At 36.0% G+C, this 26,800-nt stretch overlaps 2 protein-coding genes and 2 long non-coding RNA genes across 7 annotated transcripts in view; 2 read left to right on the forward strand and 2 right to left on the reverse strand.

The window, feature by feature from the left end:
* The window catches only part of LOC101744906 (LIM/homeobox protein Lhx3), a 72,492-nt gene that overhangs the window by 26,060 nt on the left and 19,632 nt on the right, over positions 1 to 26,800 (reverse strand). For 2 of the 4 annotated variants that reach the window (XM_062668241.1, XM_062668240.1), the window contains exon 1: positions 9,443 to 9,767. The exons of the other annotated variants lie outside the window; for them this stretch is intronic. In XM_062668241.1, coding sequence (XP_062524225.1) covers positions 9,443 to 9,476 — 34 coding nt within the window. In that variant the 5' untranslated portion in view covers positions 9,477 to 9,767. Of the gene's footprint in view, positions 1 to 9,442; positions 9,768 to 26,800 lie in introns of those variants that run through there. 4 annotated transcript variants of the gene reach the window in all.
* Positions 2,233 to 5,206, forward strand: LOC134198784 (uncharacterized). The gene is made up of 2 exons (XR_009972978.1): positions 2,233 to 3,312; positions 3,536 to 5,206. It is a non-coding gene; the product is annotated as an uncharacterized LOC134198784 (long non-coding RNA).
* LOC119631221 (uncharacterized) lies at positions 5,207 to 8,678 on the reverse strand. The gene is made up of 4 exons (XR_005246608.2): positions 6,664 to 8,678; positions 6,410 to 6,585; positions 5,930 to 6,037; positions 5,207 to 5,846 (listed from the first exon to the last, which is right to left on the reverse strand). It is a non-coding gene; the product is annotated as an uncharacterized LOC119631221 (long non-coding RNA).
* LOC119631220 (uncharacterized) lies at positions 16,243 to 19,670 on the forward strand. The gene is made up of 2 exons (XM_038021792.2): positions 16,243 to 17,184; positions 19,186 to 19,670. Exons 1-2 carry the CDS (start codon positions 16,793 to 16,795, stop codon positions 19,325 to 19,327), a joined length of 534 nt encoding a protein of 177 aa, XP_037877720.1. The 5' UTR covers positions 16,243 to 16,792; the 3' UTR covers positions 19,328 to 19,670.

A 26,800-nucleotide genomic window follows, 5' to 3' on the forward strand; every position in this document is an offset into this window, starting at 1 on the left:
AATTTTGACTATTGGAATCCCATTACTAAATGAATTACTGAATTAGAGAAACCTTTAAGTTAAAAATGACATTCAAATGACCGATGCCTATATATAAATATTCCGTTGCGAGCTTGGTTCAATTTCTTTTAAGAGACAAAGTTTCTATGCTATGGTCTTTATAAAATAGAAAGAAAGATCCTGTGATCTAGAAGTTGAATTCAACAAAGTATCTTAATGGGCACGTGTGAAGCAAGGTAAGTCTTTAGTATACAGATAAATGCAAATTAACCCAGCAGATAAATGTGCATATGGCATTGTTGAGCGAAGATAGCCAGCAAGTGGTCCGTATGCTCGTCTGCCTAAAAATCGGCAAATGCGGTATTGTATTGTTTCCAACAGGTTTCTGATCAAGGTATACTTTTTGAACTCTTTTCTATTATAGTTATATATCTTCTATTATAGTTCGGTAAATATTTTATCATCTGTCTATTTATAATCGAAACATAGACATAATTTATGTCATCGTCGATTGACATAAATTATGTTATTTCCATCCATCGATAATAAAAGTTAGGTTTCATCACAGTGATAATAATCGATATGTTTATTATGGTGACGTGTACCAAAACAACGTAGGCAAAAATGACATCGACTAGGTATTACCGCGATAAGCGCGAAATGATGAATCGATTATATCAAGATTGCAGTGTAATTAATATTTTTGATACTGCGCCGCATTATAATTTGAAACGTGTAAATCAACAAGTACCTATATAAAATTAATGACTGTTTGTCCTCCTGGGACTTCATACGAACGCCCGTTGTTTCGCATCTGTGCATATTGAAACTTGGTACTGTTTTAGTTGGCACTACAGGGAAACTTTTTTTCATAAAAGCATTGATATACGACGAGTGAGTTTTAATACTTTGAGTACTTTTCCCCTACCTATTCGTTGGTAGCCTAAGGGGCTATTCCACTTTCGCCCGGACGGGTAAGTGAGCTAACGGGCTCAACCTGAGATAATTTGCTAACAATAACCAAAAGCAAACGCAGAGCTTCGCAGAATCTATCACCGGATCGGAATCGCGACCCACTGAGAAGATCCGGCGAAAAACTCCGTGGGATGTGTCTATGGATTATTAGTTCGCTCGTCGAACTCTTCGTCGTAATCGACGAATTCAACGAGAATGGTGACCAGTGCTTGAGGGTCTTAAAAGCACCGAGACTGAATCCGGGGGATCCGACAAGACATGTTTCGGGCGACAGCGGGTTGGCGTTGCCCCGTCACAGTCGTATAAGTAATTAGCGGCGGCCACGATAAGAGGGTTTTCGTATCGCGCTGCTTTGTCGAAATAGCATTCTGACGCTTCCTTAAGATACTTACTGATCGGTACTAGATTTAGGTCGGCGTGAAGATCTACATTACTCATTTACCACGTTGCTCCGACGGCTATCCTGCAGAAACGGAATTGGATCACCTTCAGAGAGTTAATATGTGTACGGGCCACGTAAGCAAAAACAGTACACTTGCATAGATTAATGATAGAATATACAAGGAACTTTTGTAGTGTCACCTTGTTATGAAGGGACAATTTACTTCGCTTGCAGGTCATGGGGTAGAGTCGACTGAGTAGGAACGCGGCTTGGTCGCGTACTGACTTAATGTGGGGCCCGAATGTCATCCCCTGTCGAGAGTGACGCCTAAGTGCTTAGTCTTCGAAGCCCACGATATGGGTTGGCGAAAAGTTTTTATGGCTAAAGTGAAATTACCGCGCCTAATTGGTGACGAGATACTAACGACATCTCCCTACTCGAGTAGTAGATAGCCGTATCAACCGCGAAAAGGACTCAGTGGGTCGCCGGCGATAGGGATATATCGTTAATAAACAGGCTAAAAAGTAGCGAGGGGAGAGCGGAGCCTTGCAAGACTGCGGCCGAGATAGGTCGCGAGAGAGAGCGAGCTCCCTCGACTCGATACCGAAACGAACGGCTCGACAAGAAATCTCGTAAGATGAGCACGAGACTGTCCGGCACGCCTATGTTATGCAGTTTGTAAAATAAACCGTTGTGCTAGACTTTGTCGAACGCTCTCGCAATTTGGAAAAAGAGGGCTTCCGTGGGGACGAGTCTGTGTCTATTTAGCACTAGTAAGATGTTCTCAGTTAGGCGGTGCACTTGCTGAATGCACGAGTGGTTCGCGCGGACTCCGAACTGTTCTTCGATCAGGATGCCTTTCGAGGTGATGAAGTCCCAGAAGCGTTTGCGTAATAGTTGCTCGTATAATTTGCCTAACACTGGGAGGAGGCTGATCGGTAAATGAAGACTTTTTCTAATCACAGCAACAGTCACAGCGAAGCTAGATCTCACTAGTAAGTAGCATACCTACACTCGCAATTACAATTAACTCATTTTCATACACAGTCTCTAAGCTTTGTATGTATTGAAATATTTTTTTTACTTTCGATGTAGTAATGAAGTCGACACTACATAAGTTCGCAACAGATTTCGCAAAACACAATAGAAGTCCAGTTGATTATAAATCAGCGGCGCAATCGAGTCTAGGCTCTGGTCAAGCGTGACCAGGGCGTAGAGCCGTCCGCGATAAATTATACAAGTGAACGCGAGGGCACAACCGTGTTCAACTTTACGACGGCATAAATCACGGCTTAACGTCACTCCTACCACCCTAACCGACTCCCCGTGCGATTCTGTAAGCGTTGTTTAACAAACTCGCACGTGAATTTGGTGTGAGTTTTCAAATTGGCATTCTGTAAATTTCATTGTAGTGCCGAATCTACACTAGCGCCCCTCGCGGGTGAATTGAACTAGCAAGCGTGAGTTTTTTTTACAAAAATGTATGAGTTGACGTTTGAAACGGCATTCTGTAGTGTAAATCACGTCGAATTTCGGCAAGAACTTCGCATCGCAAAATCATTTTATTTGTCAAATCAAAAGTTAGTGTTTTAAGTGTTTGTTGTGAGTGAGAATATACGAAAACGTTATAAACCGCTGTTAATTATTAAAAAAATACTATTAATTAACAAAATTGCACTTTAAAATAACTTTATTCTTCATCGATACTTTGTGGAGCGTATGTTTTTATTGAAAACATTGTTGAGAGAAGCTGACGCTATGGATCAGCGTGAAATGCGTCGACAAGCCTATGAAATTCACAATTTATCACTTTTAACTTGAGATGACGACCATGTAAAAGTATAAAGAAAGTGTATAGATTGTCGAAGGATCATATGAACCAGTTAGGGTGTGAATTACACCCTTTGATGAAGACCACTAAAAGCCATTGAAAAGGACTTTCAACTCTTCTAAAGGTAGGTATTCCACGTGGTAAGATTGTGTATTTACGTACAAAATAGGTACTTTATAACATATTATTAAAGTTTGCCCATTTGTTTATATCCAACTCTCCCATTATTGTAAAACAATACCATATTGTAAAACAATACCACTAAACTAATCTAACAAAAATATCTTGAAAGAATACAAATTAGATTCTCTAATAACTATGTGTATTGTTTAATGATTATTTCTTAGTTTCAGTTATTGTGCACCTTGTTATTTTTGGCCAATTGAAGTTACCAAAAAAACCATAAAAGAAAATATAAGAACATATTTGTTCCAGACATCCCAGTGTATATCTGAGGTTGTGGAGGCTCTGAACAACCCAGCAACTATATATAAATATTTAAGATTCCCACAGAATGCTCAAGAATGGCAAAAGTTGAAGGAAAATCAAAGAAAAAAGAAGAAGGTGGTTTAAGCTAAATAGGAACAGATGGCGGTGCACTATAAAAAACAAACCGTTTCAAGGCCATGACCACGACCCTCAGTAATGAGGAAACTGATGCAAAGAGGAGGAGGAGAGGTTTAAGCTAAATAAAAAAATGTTTTCTTCATAAAAAATTACCAAATTTTTTTTTTTTTTTTTTTTTATTGCCCTTGTAGGCAGACGAGCATATGGCCCACCTGATGGTGAGTGGTTACCGTCGCCCATGGACTTCAGCAATGTCAGGGGCAGAGCCAAGCCGCTGCCTACCGTTTAATACTCTCCACAAGCCTCGTTTGAAGAAGGACATGTCATAGCGCTCGGGAAACACCGTGGAGGGGAGCTCATTCCATAGCCGGATGGTACGTGGCAAAAAAGACCTCTGGAAACGCACTGTGGATGACCGCAGTGGCTCCAGGTAGTATGGATGAACTCTACTCCGGTGGCGGGCGGTGCGATGGTAAAAACGAGATGCCGGTATCATCTCGAACAATTCAACAATATTAATGTAATGCTAAATATTGCAAAGAATATCATGCAAGAAATGTACAATTTGTAAAGCTATTAATATTTTTCGAAATTCTGATATGTAATCCATAAACGAAATGTGTATTAAGAACCTATGTATTCAGATTGTATTCATTTCAGTTAAATTGTAATTGTGTATATTGCTATAAGTTATTGTGAAATATAGTATTTATCTTAAATAAACTTTATTCAGTTATAATCAAAACAAAATAAAATCTACTAGATTAGTCAATGACAGCAAGTTATGACCATTATATTTATTTAACATCTTTTCGGGCTTTCTGTATATTGTCAACGTTCCAACCTTATGACACCTTTTGCTATTATTTTTTTTCATTGCTTAGATCGGTGGACGAGCTCCCAGCCCACGTGGAGTTAAATGGTTACTGGAGCCCATAGACATCTACAACGTAAATGCGCCACCCACCTTGAGATATAAATTCTAAGGTCTCAGTATAGTTGCAACAGCTGCCCCACCCTTCAAACCAAAACGCATTACTGCTTCACGGCAGAAATAGACGATAACGCTATGCTATGCTAGCAATACCTGCTAATAATAGCTAGCTATTGCTAATATGGAGGAAGATACTCCTGAAGCTTTGTAGCACCGCCTTCATTCCACTGCCCGTAACTCAGTGTAAAGAACAATAGGTATGTTAAAGAGTAGATTCAGGTGTTTGCTGATCTATAGGGTGCCAATTTACCACCCTGATAAGATAGCAAAAATAGTTGTTGCGTGTTGTGTTTTGCACAACATTTGCAATTGTGCAGAGCTGCCAGTTCCCATGATTTCAGATGATGAGATTACATGTACATTATGGTGGTCATGTTGAATTACTTTGTTAAATTTTACTAATTAGCTAACTTATAGTGTGAAGTAACTTCAAATATAAATTAATGATTTATAAAAATAGTTTTATTATAGTTTTATTCAATAGTTATATACAATAATTTTGAAATTTGTTTGCATCAGTAACTTATGGGAAATCCACGTTTAAAATTGCTAGCTGCATGTGCTAATTCCACCAACAGTTCATCCTTCTTGCAGATTGTCGACTATTCATTCCCCCATGGTTCTAAGTTTCATTAAGTTATATATGGTACTGTGTTCAAAAATGCTTTGGACGACACACATATGAACACCCTGAATCTTCACCTGCAGTTCCTCTATCCACAAAATTCTCTCAGTAATTTGAGTACACTCTGCTTTTCATTGTAAAAGTGGTGAAATAGCAGGTCAGGTGTTGAGGTGCTGAAAAAAATAATAAATTTATTTAAAAACAAGGTTAGGTAAAATACAATGTTTACAATACATGCAACAAAATGTTTTTATTTACAAGTAACAGCATTATACACAAATCAATGTCCCTAATATGGTGGTTCAATGAATAGGTACTTTGACCTGAATAAACACATATCAACCCAATCTCTTGACTAACATGTGAGACCTACTGTGGCTGGAGCTACTAGTAGTAGCATCACAATAAGTAGAAGTTACTTGCATTTAGTTAGAGGATGATGACTGCAAAATAGGTGATTCTTGATGCAATGCTAAAAAGGCAATAAATATTAATTTTTAAAATGCAAGTTTTGTTTAGGTATTTATTTCAGATAATTAAGTATAACATACATACCTGTATGTTTGCGATTGTTCCAATACTGATACATTTTCCGAGTTGGCTATAAATTCTCCTTACAATGTTCTGATGATGTGGATTAGTATTTTCAATCTGTTGTAGTTCCTTAAATATAATAAAATAGGTTATGCCTAAATTTTGTTCATTTATTTTAAACTGAGTATGCAGCCTTTAGCCAACATAATGTCAGTTTAATCAATACTGGCACTGCCTGCCACCCCTGTACCAGTATGCACACCCTTTACCATAGATACAGTCACCTCTGCATCAATAAATACATTCCAACAACATCAATCTAACTTGCAATACCTAAATTGTTAATGATTTGATTTATTTAATTCAAAATATTTTTTTTGTTGGTGAATTTGAGATACAAATAAATTACCTTCATGCCCTGTTAAAATAGAACATCAATAAAAACGTAGTAGATAGATATATCATACATAAATATATGTTAACATGTCCTAAATATCTCACCGGGAATGGATCTTAACTGATAAGAGAATTTAGTTCCTATATTTTTTTAATATCCTTGTTCTCTTATTGAACATTTGAGATTCGATTAATCCTTTTGTTTCGCTAGCTTTTAACCCAAAACGTTTATCAATGCCTCTATTTGCGCCAATGTCGGATGAGAAGAACGCTCTTTAAATCTGTTGGTAATATATTTAAATTTTACATTAAAATCGAATGGATGAAACATTGATAGCCTCAAATTAACTTTTACTTACCTCATAATTTTTATTTAACGTTAAATTCACTCACAAAGTAACAACAAATCTAGAAAAAGCAAAATAAAAACTTCCGACCGCTCGAAATTGTTTTGAAAACAATTAAAATTTTGTTTTTTAATTCTGGTATTCGCCAGTGCACGCAAAGGAACTTAGCGTACAGCCAGAAATTACAATTAATTTCATAAATATATGACTTTTAATTTTCTTTTTAGATATATTAGATGTGGTTTAGACACCAAAGCTTAAATTCATAGTATTTTCTTACAGAATGCTTCTAAATACAAAGAAAAACTGAAACCGGTAAGCTTCGATTTACATTTGCGTGTATACGGCTATCCCTAGTAGTATTGTAAACAAACTTCGTTGTCACTTCACTTCGCTCGAGGCAGGGTAATTAAGATTAGTGTTTACAGAATGCCAAATCAAGGTCATTCCATTGCGAATGCGAAGTGATGGAGAATTTCGTAGTGAGATGCGAGTTCTTGTTTGAATTTTAGAGAATCGCACGGCAGGTTACAAGGTTGTGTATTATGAAACGCGCTCAAAGATTAATTTAATTTTCGCTCACGAACTCGGCCCACTAGGTCAGTCAGTCGTCTGAAGCTGCACAGAACGTAAGAACCTGAAAGCAAGTTCTTGACATGAAATTGATATTAAAACTGTATTAAAACTTTTACGTGTTTCAATAATATTTTTTTAGTTCCTAATGGTGGACGAGCTCACGGCCCACATGAGTTGTAAGGTGGTACCTACCCAGGGCCGGATTTAAACTTAATGCCGCTTCTGGGCACCGGAAAAAAATCCGCCCCAATACTGGAATTTTACCTAAACTTATAGTTTATATATAATATTTTATTTTTCAAAATTAAAATAACTAATTTATTGCGGAAACTTTATATAGAAACTCATATGTCATATATTCCAAAAACATAAATAAATATTTGTTTTTTTTTTCTAAATAACAATTATAAATTTTGACTCATAATTATATTACATAAAAAAACTAATTAAATTTCTTTAATTACAGAAAATAGAAAAATCAATTATTATTTTAAATCTCCAAGGAAATAAATTGATTAAATCGTTTTGATTATTAATTTTTACCAAAAGTGCCAAAATTACAATTCACAAATAATGGATGAATTGAATTTCTTGAATTATCAATTATAAAAAAAATATTAATTATTAGAATTAATTAATTTTATTGAGCAATATTGATGACTAAAAAAAAAATTTATTTTCAAAATTTTGCCGCCCTGGGCACATGCCCCGACTGCCCCTAGTGTAAATCTACCACTGTACCTACCCGTGCGGACTCACAAGACGTCCTACCACCAGTAATTACGCAAATTATAATTTTGCAGGTTTGATTTTTATTACACGATGTTATTCCTTCACGGTAGAAGTCTATCGTCAACAATTGTTAGGTACCATTGTTAATACACTTATACAATACAATAATTGTTAACACAAATAAGTTTTGAAATAGATTTCTTTAGATGAGAAAACAAGTTCACGGCATACTCTGTATTTAGTACCTAGTTACCACGGCCCATCGACATTACAGCGTGAATGCTAACTATCATATTTGTTGAGGCCATGATATTTGTTGAGACATCTCATTTTTTTAATAGTTTCCAATCTTACTGTATTCTTAGGCTTGTATTCCAGTTAATTTGAGCAAAGATTTTTATTTTGCATTCATGGTATTATAGGAAGTAATAAGGTACAATTCAATTCTTGGAGTAGATTCGTTTGGTAAATTGGGTGCCAATCTCTCATAGTTTCCATTTACATTGTGCTGTCTATAAGTTTCGGGAATTCGGTCCGAATAGAGTAAAAATAATTAAGCAAGCCCGCAATTCTACGTTAGACATTTAACAGACCTAGGAAGTTGTGATTTTTTTCACATGTCTCATCGAAAAAAATTGTATGAATTCCAAACCCTGCAATCCCTTGGTGCTTTGTTGCGTTTTGTTTCATAAATTGCTCGGGGTGGTCGCGTGCGAGGTCCCTGGGGCGGAGGCGCGTGCGCTTCTCCGGGGTAAATTGACGGTTTCCCATCGTGCGTCCGTCGTAAAATGTATAGTCAGCAGAGAACGCGTGAATAAACAAAAGGAGAAATATTTAGAGTAGATACGCTAAATTTTCAAATATATAAAAAATTGTATCGGTTAAATACTTCCTATTAATTTAAAACGATTTCGTGAACTAAAAACCTTGAATCATTTATTATCGTTGAATTTAAAATTAATTTAAATCATTAATAATTGAATGTATGCACAAAAACGTATTATTCGTTTCGCTATTCGATTATTAAGTATTATAGGTTATAGGTACAGATAATACTAGAAAAAAGTTTGGATTATAATTCATAAATTGACGATACCATTGCTGACTGTACATAGCCGGGTATTTCTAGAGCTTCTTCCTTTAAATGCAAATCTGCTCATCGGATGCGACAGGCGTTTATTCAGCCGGAAAAAAATTGGCGAAGAATTAACAAGTGAATAACCAACCTTATTTGTTTGTATGAATACATCATTGAATTTTAAGGAATAAGGTATTTGGCAAATTGGTGTACCTACCTACTTAAAATTACCTCGTTATATTTTGGCGGACCTTACATATTTCAAAACATCTAGGTACCTACTTACCATACAAATTAATAAAATTGAATTGTCTCTCTGTTTTCGTTATAAACTGGTCTAGTAAAAGATTTATACGTATATACAACTCGCATATAAAGAAGATACATGTGAAATAAAATACTTACTTTTTTTCAAAGTGCTCTTCATTACAATCCACATTTTATGCAATTTCGCGCAAGGTCCTTTATTCGGAGCGGGCGGGTCACTAGCTTCACTTTTCACGACACAAAAAGGACATTATTGTGTTTGCAGATATATAACTTGAGATCGAATTCTCAATCAGACATCGGTTATCCGGTTCTTCATACATTAACGCATAGCTGGCTCGCGGCAAATACCGGTGCCTAAATTCTAATCTATTATTTGAAAAAACAAAAACGTGGAAAACCATATATCAATTTAATATACAATACTTTTAGAGTCTTTCCTGTCGTCGTTTTGAAAGATATGATTTTATTTCTTTATTATTTAAGGTAGATATTAATCAATAACGGAAATAATCTTGATAAATAAAGTAAAGCAGTCGATAACTAAAAATAACAGATTAAAATAAAAATATAAAAATGCGAATATATAATCTACTTATGCTTTTTTTTTGCTTAAGTGTGTGAACGAGCTCACGGTCCACCTGGTGTTAAATGGGTACCCGAGCCCTTAAACACCTACGACGTAAATGCCGCTACCTACCTCGAGACATAAGTTCCAAAGTCTCAGTTTTTTACAGTATAACGGCTGCCCCACCCTTCAAACCGAAACGCATTACTGCTTCACGGCAGAAATAGGCAGGGCAGTGGTACCAGCCCGTACGGACTCGCAATACGTCCTACCACCAGTAATTACGCAAATTATAATTTTGCGGGTTTGATTTTTATTACACGATGTTATTCCTTTACCGTCGAAGTCAATCGTGAACAATTTTTAAGTACCTACATATTTCATTATAAAAATTGGTACCTACCTGCGATATTCGAACACCGATGCATCTCTTGATAAGATTGCACCGGGCGACTTATCGTTAGGCCTCGACGAATTTATGTTTATGTTTACAAAACAATGTAATGACGAGTAACTATTATCGATTATGGAAACCAGAAATTCAAGAAAAGTCCGACTGCTGACTATATATAAGTAATCTATCAGGCTATGAATAGTGCTATTTAAAGGCGATATATCGATTCTGCTTTAATTTCATGCGTTACGGCTTATAGCATTCCAGTTGATACTGGTGGTAGGACCTCTTGTGAGTCCGCACGGGTAGGTACCACCACACCGGCGCCTATTTCTGCCGTGAAGCAGTAATGCGTTTCGGTTTGAAGTGTGGGGCAGCCGTTGTAACTATACTGAGACCTTAGAACTTATATCTCAAGGTGGGTGGCGCATTTACGCTGTAGATGTCTATGGGCTCCAGTAACCACTTAACACCAGGTGGGCTGCGAGTTCGTCCACCCATCTAAGAAATAAAAAAAAATAAAAAAGTTGTGACTGTAACCGTACAACACTATTGGATGTTTGATCTCAACGCGGCATTGGTGTTGTGATATCCACGGGCACCGGTCACTACTGAAGACCAAGCGAGCAGTCAGCTGCCTCGCCAATCTAAACAATAAAAAGCACGTGCATGATACCGTCGATATCGAAATAAAACTAAAAAATTCCTGAGATTGTTAACTAACTTTTATACACCATTTCGTTTTTCCAGAATAACAATTATTGACAAGCACAGCTACAGTTTTAATCTGTACATATGCCGGTGTTCGACCCGTAGTCAGTTATGTAATAATTATTCTAGTGAAATATGCAGTAAAAAAATGTTCACGAACGGCTTCCACAATGAAGGAATAACACCGTGTAATAAAAATTATACTGGCAAATTTTATATTACAAATTGCGTAAAAACTGGTAATAGGGCGTCGTCTAAGCCCGTACGCTTAGGTACCACCATCTTGCCTATTTTTGCCGCGAAACTGATGCGTTTCGGCTTGAAGGATGCGGAAGCCGTTTTACTATGGAACTAAAACTTGTCTCAGTGTGGATGGCAGCATTTACATTGTTTATGTTAATTCACTTCGGTAACGACTTAACACGAGGTGGATCGTGAGCTTGTTCACCCGAGTGAGTGACAAAAATCTAAAGAATAACGGCCTTTAGATATAAACAGTATAAATACTTACTACATAATGGAGAACTCACTAGTTCCAAAGTGGTAAAATACGAAATTTAGTAGGTACATATAAATAAAACCATACCAACTTAATTTACTATAGATTTTATATTATTCGTTTTTTATCACTTGAAATAAGTATTCATATTCTTACTGATTGTACAATAAGTATTATTGATAACAACAAAGATTATCTTAAATTATAGTAACAGTTGAATGAATTTGATAATTTTATCAAGCGATGAATTTGTGTTGGACATATTAAGAATCAGTATTACGTAGGACAATTCCATTTAATCTTGGCTGAGCCTTTGCTCGCCCACCTGTCCTGGTGAAACTGGAAAGGCCTTCGGGCCACCAGTAAACTTTCAATCATAAAAAAAAAAAAAAAAAAAAAAAATTCCATTTAAATGTTTGTATACCGTAAGATAAACTGTGTACATATACCCCATGCTATCAGCAATAGCAGCTTCATTCACAGTAATAAATACTCAATTCCTGGTAGTTAGGGATTCTTTGAGAGTTAAAACCAATAAGCAACCAAGCTCTGCAAAGCTTTGCATATGGAAGGCTAGTAATTTGTCCCATAACAATTGTCCTGTAAATAATGATGTTTATCTACACACCCCATCTCCGATATCATATTTCCATGGGAAATACGAATGGGATGTAGCGTTTACTATGGACATCACACTACAATTTGATCTAAATAAAGGATAAACTGATATGGTACCATAAATGAGACATAAATTCTGGTAATAAGTAAATCGACTATAAAGGAAACTGGTATAGTGTAATCTTCTTTGAAATGGTCGTGGCCTAAAGGATAAGACGTCCGGTGCATTCGTGTTGAAGCGATGCACCGGTGTTCGAATCTCAGGCGGGTACCAATTTTTCTAATGAAATACGTACTCAACAAATGTTCACGATTGACTTCCACGGTGAAGGAATAACATCGTGTAAAAAAAATCAAACCCGAAAAATTATAATTTGCGTAATTACTGGTGGTAGGACCACTTGTGAGTCCGCGCGGGTAGGTACCACCGCCCTGCCTATTTCTGCCGTGAAGCAGTAATGCGTTTCGGTTTGAAGGGTGGTGCAGCCGTTGTGACTATACTGAGACCTTAGAACTTGTATCTCAAAGTGGGTGGCGCGTCTACGTTGTGGATGTCTATGGGCTCCAGTAACCACTTAACACCAGGTGGGCTGTGAGCTCGTCCACCCATCTAAGCAATATAAAAAAAAAAAAAAAATGAACAACTCCTTGGAACACTCCCCATTGTAAATTCTGTAAAGTATGCATAGGTAAGATAGATCCCTACGCAGTGCCAAAGGATCTAGCCGATCGGCAAGTTCAGGATCGTCGACAATCCGAGATACCCTACGTTGGATTCGGTCAAATGGAGATAGCTAATAACCCGGAGCCCCGGCCCAAAGGTGGCAACAACACTCCATGTGAGGCCGCACCTGCGCCTTATACAGTTTAAGGCGGTGAGCCGGCGCCACCCACCTTGAGATATAAGTTCTAAGGTCTCAGGTATAGTTACAACGGCTGCCCCACCTTTCAAACCGAAACTCATTACTGCTTCACGGCAGAAATTGGCAGGGTGGTGGTACCTACCCGTGCGGACTCACAAGAGGTCCTACCACCAGTAATTACGCAAATTATAATTTTGCGGGTTTTATTTTTATTACTCGATGTTATTCCTTCACCGTGGAAATCAATCGTGAACATTTGTTGAGTACGTATTTCATTAGAAAAATTGGTACCCGCCTGAGATTCGAACACCGGTACATCGCTCAACACGAATGCACTGGACGTCTTATCAGTTAGGCCACGACGACTTCAAAATTTAGTAGAAGCCGCTGATTTTCGCAACCGATCGTCTCGCCGGAACTATCATCCGCACCATCTGGATGGTTGGCGTTCCACTACAATGCGTTTTAAAAACAGTTTTCTGCCACGCACAGTAAATCTCTGAAATTCGTTGCCATCAGTGGTCTTCCCCAACAACTGCGACATTGGGTTATTCAAGAAAAGAGCATATTCTTACCTGAAGGGTAGGCAACGCACTGGCGTAAACGCTGGTGAGCGTGGGCGGCGGTGAATCACTTACCATCAGGTGACCCGTCTTGCTCGTTTGCCTCTTAGTTGTAATAAAAAAATAACAAAAGACACACATTAATAATCTTTTGATTTTTTTATTATTGAAGTGGTCCAAATAAATATTCCTATGAATCGTCGAAATTTACAAGCTAACAATATACAATAACTCCACAATCCCGCGCTAATACCATTATCACGATTACCGTGCCGATAGCAAACGCTTTAATAATTTAAAACAAATTAGTGTTATTGCTTCTTGTTTTGTTTTTGTCTCACACGACGAAGCGAGTCTGGTGGTGTTGGTTGGTGGTTCCGATTCCATTCCACATTTTGTGAATTTGTAAATGGTCTTTGTTCTTCGCATTATTTATGATTACAGTACCTGCTGATTACCGGAACTCACAGACATCATAGCTTGGACTCTTCCATCGGCCTGTAGACATGAATTCGACGATACAATTTTTTTGTACATTAATTAATAGCCCCGTCCTTTCAATGTGAATGCATGATTGTTCTGCTTCCGAAATACACAATATGATGACAATAAGTACCCGTGCACACGAACAATACGTCCAACAACCAATAATTTCGTAAAATAGATTTTTTTATCACGAATTTTTAACACTATTTTATTCTTTTGTAGAAATCATTCGTGAACAATAATAATATTTGGAATAAAATACCATTGAAAATTCATATGTACCTAACTGTTATAATTGATAAAGTTTGCATTTTTTATTACATAGTTAATGATCTTATTTTTTTATCTTTATACACTTGTAGGAAAACAGTATTTGATATTCAGTGTAACAACAGCAAGATGATATAATAATAAAAGTAGCCATGCTGAAAGTAATCGATGAGTACCTAGGACAATCTATCCGTATGTATACCTAACTGAATTGCTGCCTGCGGAATTCGTTCGTGTCACAAAACGAAAGTCATAGATTAGTATTTATTAGAAAGATCAGCAATAAAGAGCACTTTACTTGGAGTTTGCCTGCAGTAAATCTGACGTAAACATGCCAACATCATAAGACTAATAACAAGCTAAAAATTTACATATTATATTGTGTTTGAAACAAAGAATATGTAAAACAAAAATATATTTTAATTATTTAATCTACACAAATTATAGAAAGAAATATATTATATAAAACGGAAATAAATATATTTCTATCAATAGCTGTAGATATCATAGAAAATAATTGACAGATGCCTGTATCGCGCTAACAATATTTTCAAGATAGGTTTGCTTAATTACAACCACGAAACGGGACCTAGTACACCAATCCGCTGAGTTTTCCGCCAGATCTTTGCAGCGGATCGCGATTCCTATCTCGTAGAAGATGTATCCGTGAAGCAACTGCCCTTGAGTTATTGGCCTTCGCTCGAATAGCTATTAGCAACTAACACCTCTTCTGGTTGAGCCCAAGCTCGCCCACCGGCTCTCATGAAACTAGAAAGCTCATCGAGCCACCAGCAATCCTTTCTTCCCAGAAGAAAAAAAAACATTCAGACCGTCAGGGTACCAAGAAACTTCATCCACTCGGTGGAAGAATTTCTTTTGTCGATTACCTCAAAAAATGTATACTAATATAACACTAAGATATTTTCTACGAAATCAATATATCCCACTAACCGTGGCATTATAGGGCCTAGTCGCCAGGTAGAGTTAAATATCTCTGCAAAAGTGAATTTGAAATACAATTCAAATCATTTTAAACTCTTTTAGGTGCCTAGACATTTAGCCCCGTGATGAATAAAGTTTACGAACTGATGTAGACGATCAGACGAGCTTGAAAAAAGCCGTAGTCCAACGTTTATATTGTGAAAAAATAGATAAGGCTGAAGAAATAATCATTTATTTAATAGATCAATGTTTCTGAATATACGTTTACTTTAAAAATAACGAAATTTAATGAACCATACTCTGGATATGTCTCTAGATCCCGCCCGATTGAAAATGGCGCTATAATTTGATAATGCTCGCGTTATCAGATTATGTCTGAACCGAAAAATTATATCATTCAGTAATTAGGTTAAAATGCAATTTAGAGATGCGCCGCGGGCGGCACGCGCCGAACGGGGCACTTTTATGGTAAGTTAGCAGCTGGCCTCAAGCTGGGGAGCACTACCCCTTAAATTCCAATCAAATACATAGTAAACGATGCATGTGAGAAATCTTAAAAATTAAATAAATAAGCTAAATTGTGAGCTGGTTGAAGATAATAATTATAAATAAAGTTTGCGGTCCTGTCTGGTTTTTTTATTGCTTAGATGGGTAGATGAGCTCACAGCCCACCTGATGTTAAGTGGTTACTGGGGCCCATAGACATCTACAACGTAAATGCGCCACCCACCTTGAGATATAAGTTCTCAGTATAGTTACAACGGCTGCCCCGCCTTTCAAACCGAAACGCATTACTGCTTCACGGCAGAAATAGGCGGGATGGTGGTACCTACCCGTGCGGACTCACAAGAAGTTCTACCACCAGTAAGTGTCTTATACTCTTCTAAATTTGACGCTTTTCATATAAAAGTTATGTGTCTTGAAAACATACCAAAATAGTTAAATGTAATAATTTCTAGTCATTCGATTCACGGTAGAAATATTTACATGCATTATTTTAGATTAAAAGAAAATGCTAACTGTTATCGAGCAACACTTCCGGCCTCACATAATAAATTATTTACGAACTTAGGAAATATATAGAACTTATTATTCTTATAATATAATTAGTAATTTCATAATCAAGTAAATAGTTCATTCATATTTTCTTTATACTTATAATATTTTATTGGCGCCTTCCGCTTGACAGCTTCCGGCGCAATAAGCCTTAATGTTATTTGTTACATAATTCGATATTATTAAATAATAATTGTACGTAAATAATAAATAATCAGCAGAATAATTAAGATGAACAATGTTTAATATTACCTACTCAGTTTGTATTAAAATAGGTCAAGATGATTGTATAAATACCGACGGTTAGCATATCTCTGTTGCATTCGTATTCTACCCTCCATAACGTGTACTAAAGAGAATATATTATTTCGTGTGGATGTAAATTGTCTCAATTGTCGCCGCCACCCTGAGGATCCTTTTATACTTCAGAAGCGGGATTATGCCAGGCCCATGCATTGACGGATTTGAGACCGCTGAGAAACACAGGCGATACAAAATGCGACGTGTCACCCAAACCGATGCGGAGGTTATTCCAACGTTCCGGCCGGATGAAAAATCTAACAACGTCAAGGGATGGCTGCACAAGATCGACCAGTTGGATCACGTATATGGATGGGACAACAAAGACTGCCAGTTCATCATGCAGATATGTCTTCGTGGGTCGGCTAGGGATTGTGCGATACACCACCGCAACTATACTACACATCCGCGAATGGCTACCACATGGAGAAGAGAAGGTGCTGTTGCTCCAGTTGCAAGAGGGACCGACTTTCAACCAAAGAAATGTTACGCCTGCCGAAGAGAAGGTCATGAAACAAAGAACTGCAAAGAGCCGCGCTGCGAGATGTGCCATCGCCCGGGACACACGTCGGTCAGCTGATGGTATGCGGCCAGCTCTTCACACCCAAAAGTGAGTAATATCTTATTTACAACATGCAAAAAAAAAATAGTGTTAATTAATGGCTCTAGTCTCATTGCATACATAGACATGGGCAGCAAATTAAATATTCTGTGTGGCATATGCTGATAAGTTAAAAAATTTAAGATTGTCTTCCGTGGTTACAATGAGAGGTTTTGGAGGCTCATACTCGTCGACCTCTTTAGGAACATCCCCGTGAATGTTCATATAGACAACATTATTGTGGCTTTGTGGAAATAACGAATTACGACATCGCTGATATAGATTTAATAATCGGAGAATCAATGATTAATATCAATATCACAAAATTCTGTTAAATTCGTGGGTAGTAGTGAAACTTTTAATAGTACTCTTAGTGAAATAAAATTACAGACAGACTTGTCCGATGTATTTAGGACACAGCTGTATAATATCACAGTAAAGTGCTGCTTTGGTACAAGTTTATCTCAATATTAACACTAATGAAACATTTCTTATGAATTCTGTATATTTTGAGCTGGGCTGCATGTCCTATATACTTTTGGGTGGACTTGTAAGGTCGAAAGATTGCTTTTTAAAAATAATTAATATCGGAGACAAAATCATTGAATGGAAACATAATTGATTAATAAGCACGCGTGGAAATTATTACTAATAAAAATGAGTCTACAAAGTAGTATGAACGTTATGATACTTGACCAATCTACTGACTCAGAATTGCAAGTATCTGATAAAACAAAATCAAACTATTTCAGGATAGAGGCTGCATCAGTTAACAATAAAAGCTGTGTTATATACAACAAATAAAAGCTGTGTGATGTACAACAAATAAAAGCTGTGTGATGTACAACAAATAAAAGCTGTGTGATGTACAACAAATAAAAGCTGTGTGATGTACAACAAATAAAAGCTGTGTGATGTACAACAAATAAAAGCTGTGTGATGTACAACAAATAAAAGCTGTGTGATGTACAACAAATAAAAGCTGTGTGATGTACAACAAATAAAAGCTGTGTGATGTACAACAAATAAAAGCTGTGTGATGTACAACAAATAAAAGCTGTGTGATGTACAACAAATAAAAGCTGTGTGATGTACAACAAATAAAAGCTGTGTGATGTACAACAAATAAAAGCTGTGTGATGTACAACAAATAAAAGCTGTGTGATGTACAACAAATAAAAGCTGTGTGATGTACAACAAATAAAAGCTGTGTGATGTACAACAAATAAAAGCTGTGTGATGTACAACAAATAAAAGCTGTGTGATGTACAACAAATAAAAGCTGTGTGATGTACAACAAATAAAAGCTGTGTGATGTACAACAAATAAAAGCTGTGTGATGTACAACAAATAAAAGCTGTGTGATGTACAACAAATAAAAGCTGTGTGATGTACAACAAATAAAAGCTGTGTGATGTACAACAAATAAAAGCTGTGTGATGTACAACAAATAAAAGCTGTGTGATGTACAACAAATAAAAGCTGTGTGATGTACAACAAATAAAAGCTGTGTGATGTACAACAAATAAAAGCTGTGTGATGTACAACAAATAAAAGCTGTGTGATGTACAACAAATAAAAGGTGTGTGATGTACAACAAATAAAAGGTGTGTGATGTACAACAAATAAAAGGTGTGTGATGTACAACAAATAAAAGGTGTGTGATGTACAACAAATAAAAGGTGTGTGATGTACAACAAATAAAAGGTGTGTGATGTACAACAAATAAAAGGTGTGTGATGTACAACAAAAAAAAGGTGTGTGATGTACAACAAAAAAAAGGTGTGTGATGTACAACAAAAAAAAGGTGTGTGATGTACAACAAAAAAAAAGGTGTGTGATGTACAACAAATAAAAGGTGTATGATCTATGATAAATAAAAGGTGTATGATCTATGATAAATAAAACTATGATAAATAAAAGGTGTGTGTGATCTAAGATAAATAAAAGGTGTGTCGTATGAATTAGATAATATAAGATATAATTACTGCTTAAACATGTCAATTTCAGGTGCCATACACCAGCGACAAACCAGACTCCAATAGCAGCGCTGATCGCCGTGGGACACGGCATACACAGGATGGCCGAATGTTATCGAGCAACACTTCCGGCCTCACATAATAAATTATTTACGAACTTAGGAAATATATAGAACTTATTATTCTTATAATATAATTAGTAATTTCATAATCAAGTAAATAGTTCATTCATATTTTCTTTATACTTATAATATTTTATTGGCGCCTTCCGCTTGACAGCTTCCGGCGCAATAAGCCTTAATGTTATTTGTTACATAATTCGATATTATTAAATAATAATTGTACGTAAATAATCAGCAGAATAATTAAGATGAACAATGTTTAATATTACCTACTCAGTTTGTATTAAAATAGGTCAAGATGATTGTATAAATACCGACGGTTAGCATATCTCTGTTGCATTCGTATTCTACCCACCATAACGTGTACTAAAGAGAATATATTATTTCGTGTGGATGTAAATTGTCTCAATTGTCGCCGCCACCCTGAGGATCCTTTTATATAACTTTAAATATTCAGGCGTTGAATCGTGAGTCAACAATAAACATGAATGCTTCCTCAGCCTCATAATGCAGTAATGTATTGTATGCTATTTGTATAGTTTCTGCAATTTTAGGAATTTTTCTTCTCGACAACGAGTTGACTTCAGCTAGTGAGCTTCAACCTGACTGGTATTCAGCAATAAAAATAACAGTTTTGAATGTCAGTACGGGAAATATTTCCATTCTATTTTACAAATGGATTGAGTTTATTTGTATTTTTCAAACGAAATATTAAGTATTTTTAAATTTCGAATGACAAATACACCTTCGAAGGACTGGCCAATAGTTGGCTATTCTTTGTTGAAACTTTTCAATGGTTTTGACCGTATTACATACTTCATTTTGAAAAGCCATACAATCATAACTAATAAAACAAAAGTGAAGTACCGTCGTCGCCCCTTCAAAAAACGAGTCACCCCACTTATTAAAATTAATAAGCGGGTCCCTCCGTCTGTATTAATGATCGGCTTGTGTCAATAACGTTATAATATATTTGGCAAACAACGCAAATTTGAGTGCGGCTAGCATTTGGTTTGAGAGCCATTGTTGGTTTTGTGGATGCCGTACAAGTAAAATTGAAGGGAAATCACACTGTTTTTTTTGTTTAATTTCGAGGTTGCTCTTAAAACTAATCATTAATAATTAAATCCTTAGGAAAACAAATTATACATATTAATTAAAATTAGGTAATTTAGTTAATGACTACGTTTTATTTTAAATAACGAAATAAATAGGTAATGATAATCTATACTAATATATAAATCTACAGTGGTTTTTACGGATGTTCCGTTATAACCACTGAACCATGCATCCGATTTACTTGAAACTTTGTATCCATGTAGAAAATACATGTACTTAATGGATAGGCTAATATTTATATGAGTGTTGTACTCCCTAATAATAATGACAATAAATAATAATGTTAATTTTAAATGCCCAACAAAGCGGGCGAGTACGGCTAATTATGTCATGTAAGTAAAGAAATAAACCTTTAATACGTTTTATATTTTTTGTTCTAGTTAGACAACAACTTTTACCATTACACTAACACGCGTTATTAATCACCTCTTAATGTTTTAAGACTTTCGCAAGAGATGTCGCTGCATTGTATCGTTCAGTGAACTTATTATAAACATTCTTTCAAGGAAGCCCGCATGGTAGCTATTGTTATTCTACAAGCTTTCGTCTCAGAGGCATCCATACATTTTGAAGGGCAGGAATATCGTAATAGCAACGCATTTGGGACTTGAAACTGACATATTATGATGACCGATGGGTGACTCTCTCGCAGTAGTGTTTTTGGCTTCCCGTTTTTTTTTATGTTTAAGACATTACTAGTGGCCCAGAGACATTTCCAGTTTTACCAGGGCAGGTGGGCGAACAAGGCCTCAGCCAGGGGGGGTGGGATTTGCTAACAGCTACACGAGCGCCTCCAAAGGAGACCTAACAACTCAAGAGTAGCTGCTTCGTGAATGAATTTATTACCGGATCGGAATCGCGACCCGCTGAGAAGGTCCGACGAAAACTCAGCTTCCCGTCTAGTATTCACGCAACCATTTAACATAAGATGGTCCGCAATAAAAACAAAACGAAAATAAATTTGTAAATATGTTGTCACTGCTGAGTATGCAACTGCAAAGTATACCAAATTAATAAAAATAATTCTGAATGAAGCATCATATTTCTAAATTGATGTCGTTTATCTTAAGTTTGGGCATGAGATCCAAATTGAATATTTTCAAGTACATCAACAGACTTTGATCTTTATTTGCGAATCACTATGAGCCCTTCGTACGCGTAACCAGCGAGGGTAAATTGTTTACGGAACAAATGTTTATAATAAACTTAACAATATTTTTGTAAGCATGATTTATTAAGATACTTCGACGTGGTATAATAATCTGTTAAGATATATATGTATGTATATGTATTTACGTGCTTTGAATTTTTTTAACATTGCTAATTACTGACTAATTCTAAAGAGCCGAGGGTCAAATCCGAAATAATTTATAGCAAAATATACTTTGCTGGTAGTCGTTCATAGGCTAATGTATATTTACAAGTACAGCCTAAAATGTTTTTCACTTTTCTCTAAGTTTTGTATTCGTAACGTAGGATGTGTTCACAAGTGCTCACAGCTAGCAGCAATCTATCAGCAATCCAATTACTTGTCGGGTCAATAGGAACCATCTAGCTGAACTGTGGATGATGGTTGAAAGATTAAGATTCATTAGAAACACTTAGAACGTCAACCGTTATTCTTGCCGAAAGGGTGTAACAGATTTTTTTCCTACCTAAGCTGATAGCCTTGAGAGGCTATTTCAGCGTAACTTTAACTAGTAGGTGAGCTCACGGGGTTCAAACCGGAGTGATGTTAACATTGACCCTAACAAGAGCAGTGCTTCGCAGAATCTACCACCGGATCGGAACGCGACCCACTGAGAAGATCCGGCGAGAAACTCAGTGGGCTGTCTATGGGTGAGATTCCGCGAAGTACTGCTCTTGCTAGGGCTAGTGTTTGAAAATTTTCTCAGGTTTCTGGAACAGACCCCATGCTAGCAGCAAATAGGTACAGAAAGGTAGCTGAAATAGCCTCTCAAGGCTATCAGCATGGGTAAGCAAAAAAAAGCAGAATCTACCACCGGACCAGAATCGCGACCCACTGAGATGATTCGGCGAGAAACTCACTTGGATCTTCGGTCTCTATATAGTTTTTTTTTTTTTTGTTTTGTGTGGTGGTAGAAAAGTCATGTTTTATTTATCTATGTACGATAAGTACAGAGAAAAGAAGTGAACATCCAAATTTTGCGTGACAGTACGCACTATAAATTATTATCAACACTGGCATAAGTGGGTTTTAAGAACAACAAAAGCGCGGGCATCGAGTTTCGAATATCGCAAACACATACGCCATTTCGTCAGTTAATGATGTTAAAAAGTATGACTTTCTTTTTAATGTAAGCTCATTAACCCACAATACGAGCGAAGCGGTCTCAGGTAGCTGAAATTGAATCTGCGACGCATGCCGGGTGCTCGGAACCGCGTTTAGTTATGCTTATATTCAAGGACGCGATTTACTGAATATTCAAGTGATATTTTAAAATGGTCTTTATGTATTTCGATTTTTTTACACTTTTCATGGTAGAGTCGAAAGCTCTACAGCGAAACGTTCGGAATTTAACTTTTTATTTATTACATAGTTGGGTGGACGAGCTCACAGCCCACCTAGTATTAAGTGGTTACTGGAGTCCATAGACTTCTACAACGTAAATGACACCGCCCACCTTGAGATATGAGTTCTAAGGTCTCAGTATAGTTACAACGGCTGCCCGACCCTTCAAACCGAAACGCATTATTGCTTCACGGCTGAAATAGACAAGGTGGTAGTACCTACCCGTGAGGACTCACAAGAGGTCCTACCACCAAATATAACCGAAGACATTCCCATTGTTACAATCAATCCGATGAATGATTTGTTTTTTTTTTTCAAATGTTCAATAATAACAATGTGAAGATTTAGCAAATGCTTAGGAAAAGCACAGCTATCCCTTTTTGCCTTCGAAGGTAAAAAGAAATCGGTAGACGGCCCTTCAACGCCAAGGTACACAGACAAGTAACTGCCAACCGCTGAGGACTATTTTCAAATCTTCTTTGTAGAAGGGTATGACTTGGAAAGGTAGTTCATGCTAGAGCCAGGCGGTACGGGTCACATGTATTTTTTTTCAAAAATTAAATACCAATATTAGAATTCGAAAAGCCATATGTTAATAAAATATAAAACAAACAGTTACTATCGCGAAATGTTATACTATATGACATACATTAATTTATTGAAAGTAGTCGCTTATCAGCTGCCACATTAATTTTATATACTACTAGCTGACCCGGCAGACTTCGTAGTGCCTCAATCGATAAATAAAAGACCTAAACTTTTATATAGAACAAACTTAAAACAAACAAAAGGAATCCGTCCGACGGGGGACACGTCAAAGGGAAAACAAAATTGTTATTTTTATTTAATTCCTAGAATTTTCATATTTTTATACCTTTTGAACCTTCTCTGGACTTCCACAAATAATTCAAGACCAAAATTAGCCAAATCGGTCAAGCCGTTTTCATGTTATGTCGTGACAACGGAAAACGGGTTTCATTTTTATATATATATAGATATCTGAAGCCTTGCCTGAATTAGCATACAACTATATCAAGTTTTATGTCCCTTAGTAACCTTAAGTAACCTTAGATTTCAAAGAGGTTATAACACTGTAGGTGTTCATGCCAAAATGTGAATACTAATATCTATCTATCTTACTTTTATAGTACTTTTAGTATTTTTAATTTGTTACCAACCACCCAAAACAAAAGCAAAACAATCAAAACATTACGAATTTATCTCCCCGCTTTGTGAATTAACACGAACTACCGCAATCAGTAGTATTTTCGAGGCTGCCTCGTCTTTATTTTAAATCGCAACCAACAAAAACGACTACCGTAACAAAATTAGATTTATAAAAAAGCCGTAAACTTTTTGTGGATTGAACTCGTTCGTGCGTTTTTGTACCGGGTGCGAAACAAGTTTTGCTAAAATATTGCATCCATTCAAATCGTACGCATTCATTTCTTTTTCACTATAATCCGAGACATATGAGCTTAAACCTAATCTGCCATGATAAGTTTATTTCTCATTTTCTGAAAACGAACGGCTTAAAACCCAACAGAATGTTGGCACTATAGGAGTGTAATGATTTTGGAATGTATTTTTGTAGTATGTAAATTGGCATTTGATATATAACTTCAAAATCGACATCCTAAGCACTCAAAAGAAAGTCTTTTAAGAATCCTTCTTGTTCACTATCTTACAACGTAGGAAAGAAAATAAAAAAATAAAGAGAATACGCTGATTTACTCTGTTTTGAAATCCTGCAGAATCCACGATTGCTTCATTATAAGCAAGATGTTGGTATCTGTCCGTGAAATAGTATAAATAGGCAGGAAGCTCACGACACGTACTGTGAACACACTAGACAAATCAGTGTATGTTATTTATAAGGGATTCGTAAAGCACCATGCGCCTTCATGGTCAGCTACTTAAAACATATAAACTTCGTAGTCTTTAAGTGTTCAAAAAACGCAAATTTTGTTCTAGATAATTTAATGTGGATACGACCTAAACCTTCAGCGTGTCCTCGCAGCACCGATTATAGTGATCGTACTGCCCTTGTACCGGTTGCAGCGACCGTCGCGTGCTGTCCATCGTAAATTGCCTATTATACTACTGCTTGTGCATTAGATGCTGTTCGAATAAAATAAAAAAATCTTAATACATTTATTTCTTTGGACGTGTCGCATGTAGTCGCTCAATGGAAATCCTACGCTTATTCAAAGTTTATTTTTATTTCATTAAAATATACTTGAAGCCCGTGGATTGACTGCACGTGCCACTATTGAAATACGTATTCTATTTATTAGAATAACAAATCTTAATTTAGCAAATGAGGCCTATAGACTGACTATACATGACACATAGAAATATATAGAAAAATACTATTCCGAATATTCTATATGGCCAGTTGATGAATATAAAACATTTGTTTTCGGATATTAATTACAATAATAATTAAAGCTATACTGATAAAATTTGTAATTTAAAAATATACTAGAGGTCCCGCAGTAGTCGAAATTCGACTATAATTAATTGGAATTGTAAGTTTGTACATTATTATGATTGTATTTTATACTTCTATTATCACAAATTCGCCAAGACTACACTATAAAAAATATTAATAAAGACAAACAATATTTAATCTATTCTCAATTTGACAACAGACGTCAAGAACAAAAGTTTGACAATAAATAGTATGCATGCGTGTGTGCGTCAAATACATGGTATGTAGTGTGTGTAATGTTTTCTTTATTGATTTAATGTATTTTTTACCCATTATTTTTAAAAAATATTAGCGTTGTGCACCTCTTCTCTATATTCTCTATAAGTGTGGAAAATTTCATACTCCTCCGTCCACGCAATTTTCGTAAAAAGGGATACAAAGTTTTTGCTTCACGTATTAATATATAGATGTATAATATTCTAACTTAACAAGTAAAGTTAGTAATTAATGTGATATACGTGCACTTCCAATTTAATAAATGATGAGTTTTAAATGTAATCACAAATTGCAGTACGCACAAATATTAGATTTTTCTTTTTGTATGGTCACGCTTATAGTCTTATAGTGGCTAACGCTACAGATGCATTATGATTCCAGATAATTAGATAATGATAGTGATGTTTCACGCAATGACATAATGTTTATGTACACATTATGTTTGTTAAACAATGCGTATGACCTCTCAGTTGCGTTATCGTCTAATTTAAAATGACTGTGTTGTTTTCTGCGGCACCACCTTGAGACATAAAGTTGAAATGCTAATTAATTTGGAAACGGTCTTTCAAAATTTCGAATCCGTGACGCGTTGCGGCAAAAACAGTCTGTATACCGAATCATGCTCACACGCAACAAACCCCCATAAAAGATTCACAAAATGCACAAAATTCTATGTCACTCCTCTCGGTCTTGCAAGTCCATCAAATGATTTTATTACATGTATGATTAAAATTATCTTCAATTACAATTAATTAATCCGATTTATTTTCAATTATCATAGTTATGTAATATAAATATCAATTACCTAAAATATACTTTTCTTTATATTAGCATCTATTTTGAAGGCCCTGGAGGATTTTAAGAAAATGTTTTACATTTTGTTTGCGTAAATTAGTAAAAACAAAAATAAAATAAAACATTTTCTAGTTCTCTTTCTTCTCAGTGGTTTTTTTAGTGAATGTTAACTGAATTTTTGCAGTTATCACTAGTTGTATGAAAATGTACTGATAAAATTTCTTTCACAAAAACTTTATCCTGACATTATTTACAAACACAACGAAAGATAAATCATCAAATCCATCGAGCCGTACTGAATTGACGTTGCGTAGTATGTATATTAAGTCTTTGTCTGTGAAGCTGCCTTTTTTCAGTACCTATTCGC

Source organism: Bombyx mori, chromosome 4 (genome assembly GCF_030269925.1).
Source record: "Bombyx mori chromosome 4, ASM3026992v2".
NCBI classification, from domain to species: Eukaryota; Metazoa; Arthropoda; class Insecta; order Lepidoptera; family Bombycidae; genus Bombyx; species Bombyx mori.

Excerpts from the sequence above, each read along its gene's own strand:
- LOC119631220 (XM_038021792.2), top strand. The coding sequence starts at position 16,793 with ATGCGGAGGTTATTCCAACGTTCCGGCCGGATGAAAAATCTAACAACG. Across the intron at positions 17,185-19,185 it reads CCAGCTCTTCACACCCAAAA|GTGCCATACACCAGCGACAA; the intron begins GTGAGTAATATC and ends TGTCAATTTCAG.